Source organism: Hyperolius riggenbachi, chromosome 6, assembly GCF_040937935.1.
Source record: "Hyperolius riggenbachi isolate aHypRig1 chromosome 6, aHypRig1.pri, whole genome shotgun sequence".
Classification (NCBI taxonomy): Eukaryota; Metazoa; Chordata; class Amphibia; order Anura; family Hyperoliidae; genus Hyperolius; species Hyperolius riggenbachi.
In genome coordinates this window covers 113,830,517-113,846,919 of record NC_090651.1, presented here as the reverse complement: position 1 = coordinate 113,846,919, position 16,403 = coordinate 113,830,517, and the positions used below count along the sequence as shown (strand labels likewise).

At 44.2% G+C, this 16,403-nt stretch overlaps 1 protein-coding gene across 3 annotated transcripts in view; it reads left to right on the top strand.

Annotated features, from left to right (window-relative positions):
- Positions 1-567: 567 nt before the first annotated feature.
- The window catches only part of MTF2 (metal response element binding transcription factor 2), a 64,823-nt gene continuing 48,987 nt past the window's right edge, over positions 568-16,403 (top strand). For all 3 annotated transcript variants that reach the window (XM_068239792.1, XM_068239791.1, XM_068239790.1), the window contains exons 1-2: positions 568-813; positions 14,603-14,801. In XM_068239792.1, coding sequence (XP_068095893.1) covers positions 809-813; positions 14,603-14,801 — 204 coding nt within the window. In that variant the 5' untranslated portion in view covers positions 568-808. The remainder of the gene's footprint in view (positions 814-14,602; positions 14,802-16,403) is intronic.

Genomic DNA, 16,403 nt, shown 5'->3' with positions numbered 1-16,403 from the left:
GCAGGTGGGCATGGGAGTGGAAAATGCGTGGGGAGGTGAGGCAAAAAGGTCATTGGAGGATCGGAGGGGGGCGACCTGGTGTATACCTGTGATCAAGCTCTGAGATTTAGGTAAGGCAGGTTTTGTACACAGATTTATACGCCAGGCATAGAAGGCATAAAATCTTGAAACGTACCCTGAAACGGATAGGGAGCCAGTGCAGGGAGCCTAGTACACAAGACGGATCAATATGTTCGATTCTGGGTACACATAATCAATCAGGAGCAGTTGGGACATCTACACACAATGCAACTTCTATCAGATCGATACGTCGATCTGACAGAAAATTGCATCATGTATACTAGGCTTCAGTCGGTCTGCCTGTACATCGCTAGATGCATAGGCACTTACAGACTTTCATAGGATGTGATTTCGATGCAATTCAAACAAGTGTGCTCCCAATTTACCAGGGATACTGGAAACTTAACCCAAAACAAAAATGGCCGATCTATTACATTCCAGGCATCACATGATCAGGGCTGGCAACTCCCTCTACGGATTGCGAGGGGTTGGGGAGAGCTGTTTGTATTTGCTCCCACAATGCATTGGGCGCTCCGCGGGAAACCAAAATGGCGAAGGTGTGTAACCGAACTGGGCCGTTTGCCGTGTGTTTGTAGAGAGGAGCGTCGGCCGGCAGCCATCCCGCTTCCTCAATGACCGGCTGCTGAGCCAGCTCTCCTTCCACCGCCGGTGACCGGCTGAGAGAGCCGCTGCCATCACTCCTTGTGTTTCCGCTGTGGGGGGCGCTCTGCACCACTGAAGTGACCGAATGAGGTGAGTGGACCCCGGATGTGGCACGCAAAAGCCATTTATAGAGAACCACACCTGAATGAGATGACATTGTTTCTGCGAATTTCTTAAAGAAATACTATCCTATTCCCCTGTATCCAGGTTGGCTGGCTTCATATGATAAATTATACTGATTTAGTGAATGGTGTGTTGGCTAGGTGGGGTGGTACTCCAATACATGGTCAGCATGGTGGTTGGTAGTAATGTTATGCTAGCCATATAAGAGTTGATGGTAGCTCAGTATGGTAAGGGTGCCCATTGTACAATCTCCAGTATTATGTACCCCATGTTAATTTCTTACTTTGTACAGCGTCATGGAATATGTTGGCGCTTTATAAATCAATAATATCTCCTCAATGATCTACTGTAAGATAGATTGGATCAGGCAGCATTTGATAACGAACAATCCTTTCAGAGTGGTTTCGCTAATTGGATCAAATTGTTTTATTTATTTTCAGTTTGCGTATCTGGTTGTTTCTGATCAATCATGATTAATTGTGATCAGTTATGATCAGCTGGTTGATAGTTCAGGAGATTGAGTACGCTTCTTGATCAACTGTTGTTTAGACTTCCATCTTATCCACTCAACCAGATTTATCAAATCTAGTTTTGTCCAGAATTGTTACAACTGCTAGGGTTGTGTGGCTTCATGCAGTACGAAGTGCCCATTGATTCCACATGCCCGATGTAGATGATCTAATATGTCTATTCACCCTCTACATTTTTATTTTTTTTATATATATATCATGTCCTTTAAATATTTTAACTGCTCAAATCAGAAATTGATTAGGCATGTTGTAGGCAAAGTTAGTCTGTAGTGATTATCACCATGATGAAATCGCCCAGAAAAATGAATGTGTGTGGGCAGCTTTACCTCATAGTGCCAGAAGCCCAGTTAGTAATGCCAACCCACTTCCCTGTCTGTGTAGGTTTGTATGTCCCCCATGTTTTTGAGGTGTTACTCTTTGTTAGAGATGGGATTTGTGGCTGAGAATGTAGTATGAAAAAATGTCTCCCACAATATTGATTACAGACCCTAAAAAAATCCCTAAAATGCATTAAAATTTTCTGCAATTTAAATACGGTATCATTTGATCAGTTATGTCTGCCAGTTTACTGAGTTGGAGGCTTCATAGACTTGGAGTCGGATGATTTTTGTACCAACTCTACAGCCCTGGGACTGACTTTCAGTCTTTATTTTTTTATTTATTTTTTGTATGGCAGCTAGCTGTGATGACCTTCCTATTGTTTTTCAGTCATGTTTTGGTTAAAGCGGACCTGAACTCAGAACGTTCTCTCTGCTCTAAAAGACACACAACAGCATAATCATTTAAAGAAAACATTTTGGTTACAGCTGTTACAAATCCTAAAATAAATCTTAACTGTTTCCACTTCCTGATTCATAGAGGCAGACATATTGTTTACCACCTGTGCTGTCAATTAAGCTTATTTGCCATCAAATTACAACTGATTAGTGATTAGACACAAATGAGGGGGAATTAAACAGGCTAAACTATCTAAATACATACAGGGTGCATGTATCTGGTTTCCTTCTGTCCTGTGCAAGAGTTCAGGTCCACTTTTCTCTGATCAAAATTGAGTGATGCAATGTGATCAGTTTTTTTCCAGACTGATATACATTTGGGTAAATAGTGATTATTCACTTGCTCACATAAAGGGAACCTGAAGTGACAAGGATATGGAGGCTGCCATTGTTTTCTGTCTGCCTCTAATACTTTTAGCAGTAAAGCTTGTATTGACTTCCTCCCGATTGTTATATGAATTTGGCCTGTTGGATGACAATATGGCACGTGTGCGTGTGGCAAACAACTAGACGAGCTACTGAAAACAGGAGGTTTGCCCGATCCATCCGGTGGATCAACTCGCAAAACTGTTGGGCTGATATAATCCACTTGGCCATGTGTGTACACGTAATTTGGACATTGTGCACTTATTTTGATTGTGGCCATATTGTGCAGACCGTCGTTCCACTTGCATGTACAGTATGCAAATATGTTGGTCAGTGCGCTGAAAATTCATGTTGTGGAGTTGTGTATGAGCCTATAGACTCTGAACAAGCATGCAGATCAGAGGTTTCTGACAAGATTAGCCACATTTTTGTTTCAGTGGTGTGACTCACACACTACTCCAGCCAAAGAAATAAGCAGGCAACTGGTATTTAAAAATAAATAATTTTGGCAGCCTCCATATGCCTCTTTCTTCAGGTTCCCTTTAAAGAGGAGCTGTCAGCCATACTATCTCAGAAAAAAACACATATCTAAGTAAATATTTGCTCTACTTAACATATTTATTGTACAGTTCACAGTTTGATTTGAGTGATTTTTCTACAGTAAAAAAAAAAATCCTTCTTAGCATTTCCTATTTTAAGTGTGGCTATTTTTAAGCCAATCCTGATGTAATTTCCTCCCTTACTATCCTCTGCCTGATTGTGTATGCATTGCCTGTCCTCCATTATAGAAAGTGCATTGTCTCAGCATGAGAAATACTGGCCAATCAGAGGAACAGAGGTGTGGGAGGGGAAAACAGAAGGGAAGTCTGAGGAAGAAGTAGAGTAGCAAAAAAGGACAACCTAGTATGCCCTGCAACTTCCTTTTGTGTACCAAATAAGTCAGGTAAACTGGGGAATAATCATTTATTAACAAGAAAAGTAATAGTGATTTTAACATTTGGTTTACCTGGTTAGCATCCTTATTGTTTACCAGATAAACTTAAAGAATTGATTTTTGATTTTATGCCTGACCGTTACAGTTAAAAGTGGACTTGAACTCAGAGCTTCCCCTCTGCTCTAAAAGATAAGCAACAGCATAATAACCTTCAGGCCCCCTGCACACTGCAAATCCAAAAGGGAATTAGGCAGACTTTTCATGCTAAACCCAAACTGGGTGGATTAATCTGTTTTCCTTGTTCCATGCATGAGTTCAGGTCCACTTTAATGTAGCACAGTGTATACCAATCTTGATGTCGGTCAAAGTCTCTAGTACAGCCCTTGCAGGTTGTGCATGTTTGTATCTGACATAAGACCCATTAATATTAGCGATAGTCTAGTTTAGGGGACTTAGCAGGAAACCTCATAGGGAACAGTTCTCCAATTACAGCACCCAGTACCGCACACAGCATTGTGATTGGCCAAATAGTATGGTCCTATTTTACTACATCCTATCTGAAACCTAGGATTTCAAAAGGATGCTGTCCACCCAATCACATTAGTATTTCTCTATGAGGTTTCCTGCTGAGTTCCCTAAACTAGACCAAGGCCTAAATAGTTATATTATAGCTCAAAGGAAAAGAAGGGCCAGGTGCTGCTGATATATGATCTGCTGGTGCCATTCATTATTTGTTTGCCAGTCTTGATTGTTACTCCTGGGTTTGATCCATTTGTCATTACTCCCACCCCTTATGCATCATATATTTTGTGTAGGAGTGCGTACTGTGGCGTGTGCTGATTGTAAAAATATTGCTATTACATTTACCAATATTTTACTATAGACTGTCTTGGTACCCATTCTCGCATTAACCACCTCCTCCTAGTGCCTTAATTCCCCCCCCCCCCCTCCCCAACTGTAGCTGGTTACTCGTACCACGTCCGATTGCCAACACTTTGCATTGGCATCTCTTAAATGCCCATATGACCTGATATGTCTACTTAGTAGTATCAGAGAATCTGACAAGCGCCTAACGTTGCTTTGCTCATCAAGCTTCATACAAACGCTCAGATTCTGCTGTCCTTTATGCCGTGCATACACTGCTCGTTTTATGCGCTGGATCGAGCCAGCGCATCCCCGCTCGTCCGCGCGTGAACCCGGATCGATTGCCGCTCGTCCCCGCCGGCGCTTCCTTATCACCGCTCGATTCCCTGCCATTGTCCGCCGGAATCGAGTGGGCGCAGGTCAAGCGGCATGATCGGGCCAGCTGAATATTATCAGCTGGATGGATCAGCTGGTCGATACTGTACAGAAACGTACAGTGTATCCCCAGCATAAGTAAGTTGTAAACAATGTTTAGGGTAATGATTTTGGGTCAGAACACTGCACAGACATGCTTTTTGATTATAGCCCAGTAGCATGTGTAATTCCATGGAGATAGTAGGGACGATGGGTGGTAAACAAGCAAGCGGCGGCTTGTGGCACAGGGGGACAAAAGACAATGCGCTTTTTTATTGTGTAGCATTTTGCACTGCTAATGTCGTGGAACAGCCGTACACATGCTAGTTTCTTAGCTGAGACAGCCCAAAAAGGTTTATCCACTTGGCGTAGGAGTGTTCAGAAACAGAACAATTTCTTTAGTGGTGATATTGCCCACTGGTGGGGATGGTAGGTACTGAGTCTGATCTGTGACACTGCTAGATCTAAAGAATAGTGGCACATGTTAGTAGAGTTCATTGAATGAAATTTTAATGACCATGGTGATACCTTTAGGGCTGGTTCACATGGGCGTTTTCCAGGCATTTAACATGGCGTTTTAAAGAGAACCCGAGGTGTGTTTAAAAAATGTTATCTGCATACAGAGGCTGGATCTGCCTATACAGCCCAGCCTCTGTTGCTATCCCAAAACCCACTAAGGTCCCCCTGCACTCTGCAATCCCTCATAAATCACAGCCGTGCTGTGAGGCTGTGTTTACATCTGTAGTGTCAGTCTCAGCTGCTCCCCCGCCTCCTGCATAGCTCCGGTTCCTGCCCCCGTCCCTTCCCTCCCCTCCAATCAGCAGGGAGGGAAGGGATGCAGGCGGGGACTGGAGTTCTGCAGGAGGCGGGGAGAGCAGCAGACTGACACTATAGAGATAAATACAGCCAGCTTTGACAAGCTGTTTGTCAGCAGCGTGGCTGGGATTTATGAGGGATTGCAGAGTGCAGGGGGACCTTAGGGGGGTTTGGGATAGCAACAGAGGCTGAGCTGTATAGGCAGATCCAGCCTCTGTATGCAGATAATATTCTTCAAACCCACCTCGGGTTCTCTTTAACCTCCTTGCCGGTTATCCCGAGCTCAGCTCGGGGTAACCTGCGCAGGAGGATATCTCAGGCCCCGCTGGGCCGATTTGCATAATTTTTTTTTTTTTGTTACAAGCAGCTAGCACTTTGCTAGCTGCTTGTAACTTCCGATCGCCGCCGATCCGCCGCGCCGAGTCGCTCCCCCCCCCCGCCCCAGAGCCCTGCGCTGCCTGGCCAATCAGTGCCAGGCAGCGTTGAGGGGCGGATCGGGATTCCCTATGACGTCCCGACGTCCATGACGTCGGTGACGTCATCCCGCCCCGTCGCCATGGCGACCGGGGAAGCCCTGCAGGAAATCCCGTTCTCAACGGGATTCCCTGCATACTCTGATCGCCGAAGGCGATCGGAGTGGGTGGGGGGATGCCGCCGCTTAGCGGCTATCATGTAGCGAGCCCTTGGCTCGCTACATGATTTAAAGAAAAAAAAAAAAAATGTGCGGCGCTGCCTCCTTGCCAGATTTTTTAGACCGGCAAGGAGGTTAAAAGTGAGTTGGGGATCTACTGCCATCCCACGCAAGTGAATGGGAGCGTTTAGCAGGAGCTTTTGCAGGCTTTCATAAAAGCCTGTCCGTAGATCCCGACGTCTTGTCTCAAAAGCAACATGCGGCTTCTAGAAGTCGTTGTTGCTGGCGTTTCATTTGAAAGCCAACAAAAGCCCAAATCCCAGCCCTCTCCCTACATCCACTTCCTGTAAAAGCCCGGAAAAGAAACTCTCTCCTGAAAGCCAAAGACATTAAAAGCTTTGCTGTTAAACGCTGGTGTTCTTGAAAAAAAAATACCACTGTGTTTGAATGAAACGCTGAGCAACAGCTCAGCAGAAGCCCATCCGAACCAGCCCTTAGACGTTATTTACACCTTGGGGAGTGCCGGGTAGGCTGGGAACCCACAGCTTGAGTCTATACTGGATCACCATACAGATGATTGTCAGCTTCCCAGTGTGTTATTATGGCTTTACATGTCATTCACTCAGGTAAACCGTTTGTTATCCTTTATATAAATCAGTAACACAATGTTGCTGCGTCCACCATGTCTGCATTTACAGGCAGGTGTTTTATTTAGTAATCTATGGGTGGAGGTTTAGCACTCCTGCACACATATAATTACAAAACAGGCTGTACTGTATTCTAACATCTCATTACAGCATGCTTCACCCATAACACACTGCGGAATTACATGCCTAACACTGATTCCAGTTGTTGCATATTTCTTTCCCTGCTTTTTTCGCAAATATGCCACCACATTACCAGCCATCTTCAGCAGTGACGAAGCAGCGGGTGAAGTAATGTAAGTCAATGGTCGATGAGGAAAAAAATGTTGGCAGTGGTGTGGTATGAAACGACGGGAATGTGACCGGGAAACCCGGGAATACCAAGGATGTACTTCCTGTTGGGGGAGGAGACGGCGGCGCTATGCATATGACCCTGTCTGCGCACACTGTCGCGGGGTCATATGTTGGTCATTTTGTGCAGTGGGGCATCGCACTACAAATTTACATTCGAAGTGTAAACCCAGCCAAGATTGAAATTATGTTGGCGATTAACTGAGCTGCATCTCCTGATTCTGATTAGAACTTAGGCATTTGCATTTTCGGTTGAACTGAAATTTCACATATGGATGAATTCAAGCTCATCCTTAAAGTATAATCTAGGGATAAGAAATGTCCTGCATGAATAGAGCCAGAGGAAAGGGATGGGATATCACAATAAATGTGCAGCAGAAAGGAGAAAAGGGTGTGGAAAAGATGGTGTACAATGGGTGGGGGAGTAGCACACTACTGGAATATCTGTGAAGATATGTTCTTTTCTTAAAAACTTGATTGTTGGGGAACATTAAAGCATTGTGGAAGTGTGTACTGCCCTTGAACGCTTTTTTTTTTTTTTTTTTTTTTTTGTGGGGGGATTGGTGGCGGTGATGAGAGCTTCAGAAATGCCAGATAACAGCTGGTCTGACCTCTTTCATGCCTTAGGAATAGGTTCTCTTGAAAAGGGAAGTTGACTTTGATGGTGAGTGGAGGTGGTATTGGGGAAGTCCAGTCAGGTCTTCTGAGGGTGTGAGATGTAAGCTCCATCCAGCCACCCCATAAGGCCTGTTTACACTTGCGATTGCAAAATGCAAATTCATTTTGTTTTGTTTTTGCAGTGTGAATATTTTTTTTTTTTTTTTTTATTGTATGGTGATTGAACTGTGCGATTTTGTTCGGGAAAGAATGACATCGTGATCGTTCCATTAATTTTACATATTCTATTTAAATTGCAACACTGCAGTGTAAATAGTTTAATTGAAATACATTGTTGTAATGCTTTACTAAGCACTGACAGATTAGCTCCAGTGTGAGTGGATCTGCGGGTACATATTTTCCAAGCAGCTTTTTATTGCCTGTTTGCGGTTATAGTAAATATCACCTGTTTCTTATTAGTCTGTTTCATAAGGATTGCCAGTGTTTGGGGTTGGTGTTTACTTGTGTTACATGCTAGTTTTAGTAACATGCACTGTATTTATACTGAGGATAAATATTGCATGTTGTTTAACTTTTGGCAGTTTACTCTGAACTGAAGAATCTGTTTTTAAGTTTTGTTTTTTTTTTGTTTTTTTTTTTGGATTTCTTTTTATTCCTGGGAATTTAAAAGGAGTTCTGAAGTCCTTTAAAATAACGTTTTGAAAAAAGACTCTATGGACATAAGTCTTTTTTTTCCCACCCAAATAACTATGTAACTACGATGATGTAAAAGAATTTAATAAAGAAAAACATCTCTTGGTTTCCTGCTTATGTCAAAGCAAATAACTGCTCTTTTCCACATATGTGCTGAACATAACTTATTTGATTGATTACTAAGCAAGCTGGCTGGATAGTGTACCGGGTTACAGCTCTGCCTCTGACACTGGAGACCTGGGTTCGAATCTCAGCTCTACCTATTAAGCCTGCACACCTATTCAGTAAGGAGACCTCAGGCAAGACTCCCTAACACTGTTACTGCCTATAGAGTCTGCCAGGAGAAAAGTGCAATATAAATGTCAAACGAAAGCCCCATCATTGTTTGTTTGTGAAAAGGACAGGCATATCCAATTGATATTCAGTCGATATGTAGTATATGCATACCTATGACAAGTCTGTTGCGGGCACTAAACTAAAGGAGGCCATACACTGGTGGATGTGGCCAGCAGATAGATACCTCTCAGATCATCCACGCGCTGTACACAGATTTTCAGTACATATCAGCACAAAATCTACTGAAAATCTGTGGAGCTGTGTGCTGCCTGTCAGGCTTCCCAAGGTCTTCTCATCTAAGTGTTCCTACTCCCCCCACGTACATAAATATGCATGGAAAATTTGCATGGCGAAAACACAGGCAAGTTTCCTATCGTGCGATGTGCGAATTCTGATGGCTTTGCTGTGCAGAATTTTTCTGCACAGTCCTGGGCGCAGGTTCTGTTTGTAGTGGAAACAGGCCCATTGACTTGTGTATTGGGATACCAATCTGCATGCAGAAAATGAATGGGAATTCGCGTTAGTGGAAACGGGCCCTGACACTCACCTGTTTACCAGCGTATTTTCTCTCCATCACCACAGGGCGTTCCTTAATGTCTTTTCTCTCCATTGCATGTGTGACAAACACTAGCGGCTTGGTGGCACATTCGAGCCTTATCTTACGCCTGTTGTGATCAGCCGATACAATAGATTGATCAGGCATCCTTTGCGGCATTGATTTCTAGCAGATTCAATCTCATTTATTTATTGTATTTATAAAGCGCCAACATATTACGCAGCGCTGGACATTAGTTTAGGTTACAGACAATATTTAGGGGGTGACATACTGCAATATGAGAATACAGGAATACAAGAAAGACCAGATCATGCAGCACAGTGTGAGTACAAGGTAATGCTTAGTCAGTCACTGGATGGAGCATGGAGATTGGGCAAGTTAGGTTCACTCAAATGCATAGCATGGGTTCACAGTAATGGAGGTGCATGATCAGGTAGGACACAAAAGGAGGAAGACCCTGCCCAAAGGCTTACAATCTAGAGGGAGAGGTAAGGACACGAAATGTAGGGGACCACAGTTTAGCTGTGGGTTTAGAGCACTTGTGAGGTATAGTAGGCCAGAGTGAAAAGGTGAATTTTGAGGGCTTTCTTGAAGATGTTGAAGGAGGGAGCTGCCCTAATGGGTGGAGGTAGGGAGTTCCATAGTGTTGGAGCAGCTCTTGAGAAGTCCTGGAGGCGTGCATGGGACTGGGTGTTGCGGGGGGCGGTTAGGTGAAGTTCATTGGAAGAGCAATGATCAAATCTGTCAGGTATGAACAAGACAATTTTTGATAAGTTTATGGCCACCTTAAGATTTTGACCTGGTGCTTGTGCTGCTCACTATACAGCTTTAATACAAGTTGGGGTGTCTGTGATCTGCATCAAGATCACCTTATTCATTGACTGAACCCAATGAGATTGTGAATTAAACAGTGTAGTGTAAAAGATAAGCTGTGTGGGTTTGCTTTCTTTTACTGTAGAGAACTGCAAGGCTGCCGTGATGTAATCCACATAGATCAAATGCTCGGAAAATAAATGCAATGTTTAATCCTTATTTACAGTGTCATACGTACACACAAATTATCATTTCCTTACAGCCTTCTTCACATGCTGTCTGCTGGCAGTGGAATGGTTAATCGGGTCAGGCCGGGTGAACTTCCATGCTGCTGCAGTCAGGGACAGCACCTCTTTGTGTCATGCTAGGAGCCAGGTTGCCTATAGTCTTTGTTCTGCCTTTGTCAGAGTTGCAAGTTCCCCTTTTTCATTCATGCATATTTAGCTCTGAATATTTGTGCAGGTGCTTTAGGCAACAGCATAGCGGCCATAGGTTATTTATAGGTGGATGCCTCCCTGTGTTTCTCTGCTGTATTGTTTTCATTTCCTGTGTTTACAAATGCATAACAGACGAGTTTGAAGCCTTGCCACGTGATTTGAAATGCAAATGACACAGACCGTTGTCTGTGAATCTAGATAGTTAAAAAAGGCTTACATTTAACTTGTAGCTATTTTAGCAACCCTGTTGTTAATTTGTAGTGAGCCACAATGTGGTTTGAAAGGTGTTTTGGTTAACATTTTCTCTTTTGAGTCTGAACAGGATGCTTACCTGAGGAATACCCCCTTGGGACTAGCTTTGTTTTCAGAGAGAAACCACATTTTGTTTAGGAAATCTGAATTCACTCTGTAATCTTTTAATATAATTTGATGAAGCACAATGCCATTGTATTGGGCTGTGCACTGTTCACATTTTAATTGACTGTTTTGCACATTTGTTGTAGATGGCTTGCTCCTAAGTAAGGGCTGTTTCAGACGGACGTCTGCGTGGCGTCGCGTTTTGGGGCGTTGCGGCGGCTGCGTGGTCAGGCTTTCAGTAGCCTTCACGTCGCCTTCCGATGGCTAGCAATCTAATTTTAATCGTTTACCCCACCAATGACTCCTGCTGCCCCCACACACTTTTCTTAAGAAGTACCTGTAAGAAAAAAAAGTTCCTCTGGGGGGGTACCTACCTCGGGACAGGGGAGCCTCTGGATCATAGAGGATTCCCCCTTTCTCAGTAGAGGGAATCCAGCACTGGGCCCCCCAAAGATCTCCTTGTCGGCGTGCGTGTATGTGCAGTAGCTGCTCTCCACTCGGGCTGAGGCGGAAACAGCGAAGCACGGTTGGGTCCAATCTACTGTGCAGGCACACTGGTGGTACTTGAAAATTTTTAGTTGATAAAGGTGGTACAAAAAGTGAAAATGTTGAAAAGCCCTGCTATAGTTAACCCCCTTGGCTGTATGATCCTTTCCAAATTTTAGGGTCTAAAAGTTGTACAATTTTTTTTTTCCACCCTTTCAGGCCCTAAAACCTGAAAAATATGCTGCCAGGGAGATCTGCACAGCCCCAGTAATCACTCACCTCCCTGGGCTCTCGCGTGGCAGTTATGCCTCCATCCTGTGGGTGGCGCTGCAACTCTAAAGTGAGATTGCCAGCTGTCGTCATGACGACAGCCGGCAATATCACCAGGAGGAAGCAGAACCCCAGAGGATGGAAGAAGAATGGCGTCCGACGTCGGGATCCCTGGGAGGTATGTAGAAACTATTCCGCTGCGCGCTATACTCTGCATAGAGTCGGCTACCCCGAGCAGAGGTCGGGATTACTGCTCTGAGCTGCGGTTTTCTGCCCCGACCCTTGCTTGGGTTACCGCCAAGGAGGTTAAATGACCACTCCAGCGAAAAAAGTATCCAGTTAAAATCTGTCAGAACCGACTGCTTTTGGACTAGTCCATCTCCTCAGTGGTTTCTTAGGGTTTCTTTGTTTTCAAAAGCATTTCCTGAATGTCAGTTGCTAAGTCTAACTGCCAAGATAGTGTGCAAACATGTAGGGAGGCTAGCTGGTATCTTACTATTTTGACAGTTTAACTGCCACTCAGGAAATGCTTTTGAAAACAAAGATAACCCTGAGAATCCCCGATGAGGAGATGAACTAGTCCAACAATTGTTGGTTCTGTCAGATATTAACTGCTTACTTTTTCACTGGAGTGTTAATTTAACTATAGGATCAGTTCACACTTGTCTGTTATGTTTTTGGGGTGATGGAATACGAAGTCCCATAATGCGCTTCTTTTCTGACATGTTATAGCTTGCATGCTATCTATGACATGTCTGTTAGGCCTGGAACCCACTACAAAGTGCTATCGGAAATCACAATCACTAGCGCTTTTTAATGAGCATTTTTTGTAAGCGATTTCATGAACGTTTTCTGGCAATTTTGGTATTGATTTTAAAAAGTAAGCGTGTTGCCAGCGGTTCTGTAGCGATTAGCGTTTTTAATTCTGATTGGTCCTTTCAATTTAATTTAAATTTTTTTTAGTGTGCAGTAATTTAAAAACTCTAGTAAAATCGCTCTGCGTAGGTTTTGATGAGCAATTATGCCAGCGTTTATATACTTTGCAGAAACGCAAACGCTAAAAATGCTGCATGTCCTGTGTTTGCGATTTTGGTAATCGCAATCGCTCCAGTGGAATTTGACCCATCCATTAACCTTAGCTGCGCATTTAGGGAAATCGCTAGCATTTTGAAAACCTCTCTAAACGCTCTAGTGGGTTCCAGCCCTTACAAAGGAAACCATGAAAATAATTGACAGATGCAGCAGATCATACATTGGAACTGATGTGATCGTCAATATTGTGACTATGGTCTAGTGTAAACCCAGCCTTATCAATCTTCAGTTCAATGTTCTTGTATACTGGGTTCAGAATCATTTAGGGTATGCTAACTCAGGACTATCATCCCTACACTTTTCACCCTTCTGTTTCTTACTGTGACCCATCTACCTACCTGGCTGTCCTGACTCCGCTGCACTCCACTCTCCTCCTCGCTGATACCCGGCAGCACCTGTTCAGTGAGCATTAAGGTGGCTACACACGATGCATTAAACTGATCCGATTTTACAGCAAGTCGATAAAAATGGTTGTTTGCACAGAAAAAGTAAAAGCTTTTTTTTTTTTTTTACACAGCCTTATCAGTCCGCCGACAGTGCGTACACATGCACTACAGTCTGCTGAAACTCCGCCCAGCGGAAGGGTCATGACGGACCCGTCGTTGGCGGCCGTAGTGCGTGTGTACGCACCTTTACTGCAGCCTTTCCTAGTTGCACAGTGACTGTAAAATCTCTGTTATCTAATCTTCTTTCCTTTGTCAGCTTTGTCGGCTGAGGCAGGAATGTGCTGCTCTGATTGTGATAGGCAGAAGCTATACACACCCTCTCCACACCCCCTCCAGGCTCTGTATGAGTCACAGATTGAGCTTCTCGCAGCCTATCACATGCTGGTTAGCGCCATGTTTTTTGTTTGTAAACACTGCCTAAAACTGGCAATTACAAGCCAGGATTGCAGCAGGAGTCGCAGAAACAGCACAGAGGGGCCCAGGAGCAAATAATGAATAGAATGGTATTCTTTTTATTGTTAGAATTTTAGAGTACAGATTCTCTTTAAACCTAGAAAAAATAACCTTTGCTCACCTGGGGCTTCTACCAGCTCTCGCTCGGATCCTCCTGTCCCCTGCCACCAGCTACTTTCAATTCACCGACAGGCCTGGCGACGCGTAGTCTTCGTGTTCCCGTCTACAATAGCACTATTGCAGATGGGAATGCAAAGGAGACGCGTGGCCAGGCCTGCGCAGGCACAGTGAGCCTGTAGGCCGAAATCGAAAGTAGGTGGCAGCGGGAGACAGGAGGAACTGAGGGTGACTGCAAGAGCACGGGACGGCTGCAGGGGTCTGGTAGAAGCCCAGGTGAGTGTAAATGATTTTTTTCCCCCTAGGCTTAAGAATCCCTTTAAAGTGGACCTGGACTCAGAACTCCTCTTTGCTCTAAAAGATATACAACAGCATAATAACCTTTAAACAAAAACCTTTTTGTTACAACTGATACAAATCCTAAAAATACATTTTATACAGTTTCTACTTCCTGATTCATGGAAGCAGACATATTGTTTCCAGCCTGTACTTTCAAATGGGCTTATCTGCCATAGGCAGCCATGTGACACAGGGGAGGATCAAATTACAACTTGTAATTAGACACAAATGAGGGGAATCAGACAGGCTAAACTCTCTATATACATTCAGGGGGCATTTCTCTACATTACCCTTGTGTCCTGTGAAAGAGCTCAGGTCCACTGAAAAAGAAATGTCTCCCCCCCTCTGGTTTCATAAGATGACAAAATGCATAGAATAAATTCATATTGTTTATAATTCTTTCTTATTGTTCTTTAGAGACGCAACTGCTGTGGGCAAGTCACTGGTCCTTAAAAGATCCCCTTTCCGGCATAATAAGAAGGCCACGGAGTCTTTGACGAAAGCATCAATTCAGCATGGAGAGAAGCCAAAGAGACAAATTTGTAAATTTGAAGAAGATCAAGAGGTCTTAGCAAGATGGTCAGATGGATTGTTTTATCTTGGATCTATCAAAAAGGTAATCCTTTCTCCTCCACTAATTTTATAAGTTAAAGTGTACCTGAGATGACTTCCCGCTTGTCCCTTGCTGTCTCCCTGGGTGGCTCCAATGGGGGAGCGTGCTGGGGCGCGCATGCGAAATGAAGTGCGGCTTGGACAGACTTTTGGGATTAATTATGGGGGACCAGAGTCGCCAGGCAGACAGCAAGGGACAAGCGGCCTTAAAGGGGCTTAAGGAAGTCCCAGGTAAGCATCTCAGGTTCCCTTTAAAGCTTGTGATTGGAGTAAGCAATTTTCACACAAAGTGCAATCTGTTAAGTAAATAATGTCATTAGTCAACTGTTGCCTGCAATGCAGATTGGTGCTTATAGGTAGACTGTGAGGAGATCAGTATACACTTGCCCTCTATGCAGGTAATCTAGTAGTTGAGCCCTTCCATTTAATTTACCCTATCAGGTATACTGTACCGTATATACTCGCATATAAGCTGAATTTTTGAGCACAGAAAATGTGCTCAAAAGTCCCCCTGTCGGCTTATATGCGAGTCATAAACTTTTCAGGTGTGCACACTCTTCTTCTACAGTGCCCCGAGTGTAGCGTGCTGCCAACAGGGGGAATAAAGATTGATGAGCAGCCGGGTTAGCGGGACGGTTTTGCCGCTATAAACCATCCTGGAGTCAGTGGCTTGTGCAGCACCGCTCACTCTTGCAGCGATGAGCGGTCAGAATGAGAGGAGACAGCGGTGGGCTTTGCAGGCACACCTGTAGTGAGAGTGTGTGTGTAAGCGCTGCGCAGTTTTGCAGTGATGAGCAGCAGAAGAGCGAGCAGTTTTTTAAAACATGTCTGGTGGTGTGCAGCGCTGGGGCCCCGAGACAGAGCGTGGAGTGTGCGACGTCAGCTCTGTCTCATCCCTATGACGCCCTCTAGTGGCGTCAAGACCCTCGGTGGGGGAGCTTCAGGAGTCCAGTCTAAGTCGCGTGCCAGCCCTCGCTGATCTCTGCTGTCGTGCTGTGACACTAGACAGCTGCGGGATGATCACGGGTGCATCTACTGCTCACAGGTTCCACTTCAGTGCCTACTGAGTGCGCTCTTGTGGCTGCCTCCCAGCGCTTTGAGTCCGACAGGAGAAAGGCACTTTACAAAAAAGGAATTATTATTATTATTATATCCATCTACTGACCCTGTGAGTACTCACGCTACGCATGGACCTTGGGTGCATATAAATTTACTTAATCTGTTAAGAACTTTGTGCATGCAGCACATGTGCTTATTCAATTTGCCAAGAATTTTGTGCATACTGCACATATGGTATATTGTTTTGCAAATCATTTTATGCTCACAGCATATATATATAGGCACGTCATACTGATGCAATTTTTTCTGATGGCTGACAGACTCCTTTAGCGCTGAGGGAGTATGGTCACTGAGTCAGAGATTCTAGTTACTATTGTAATAGAATGCATGTACGGTATACAGAGAGTGAGTGCAGCAGGCTGTGTGCTGAAGTCTGTCATCCCTACGCTCATTGTGGGTTTTAATTGGTTTTATGTATGTGATTTTCGATATTTGCCATGGTTACTGTCACACAATAAACTATTTTTTTGGGAACTGTGAGGCTTGA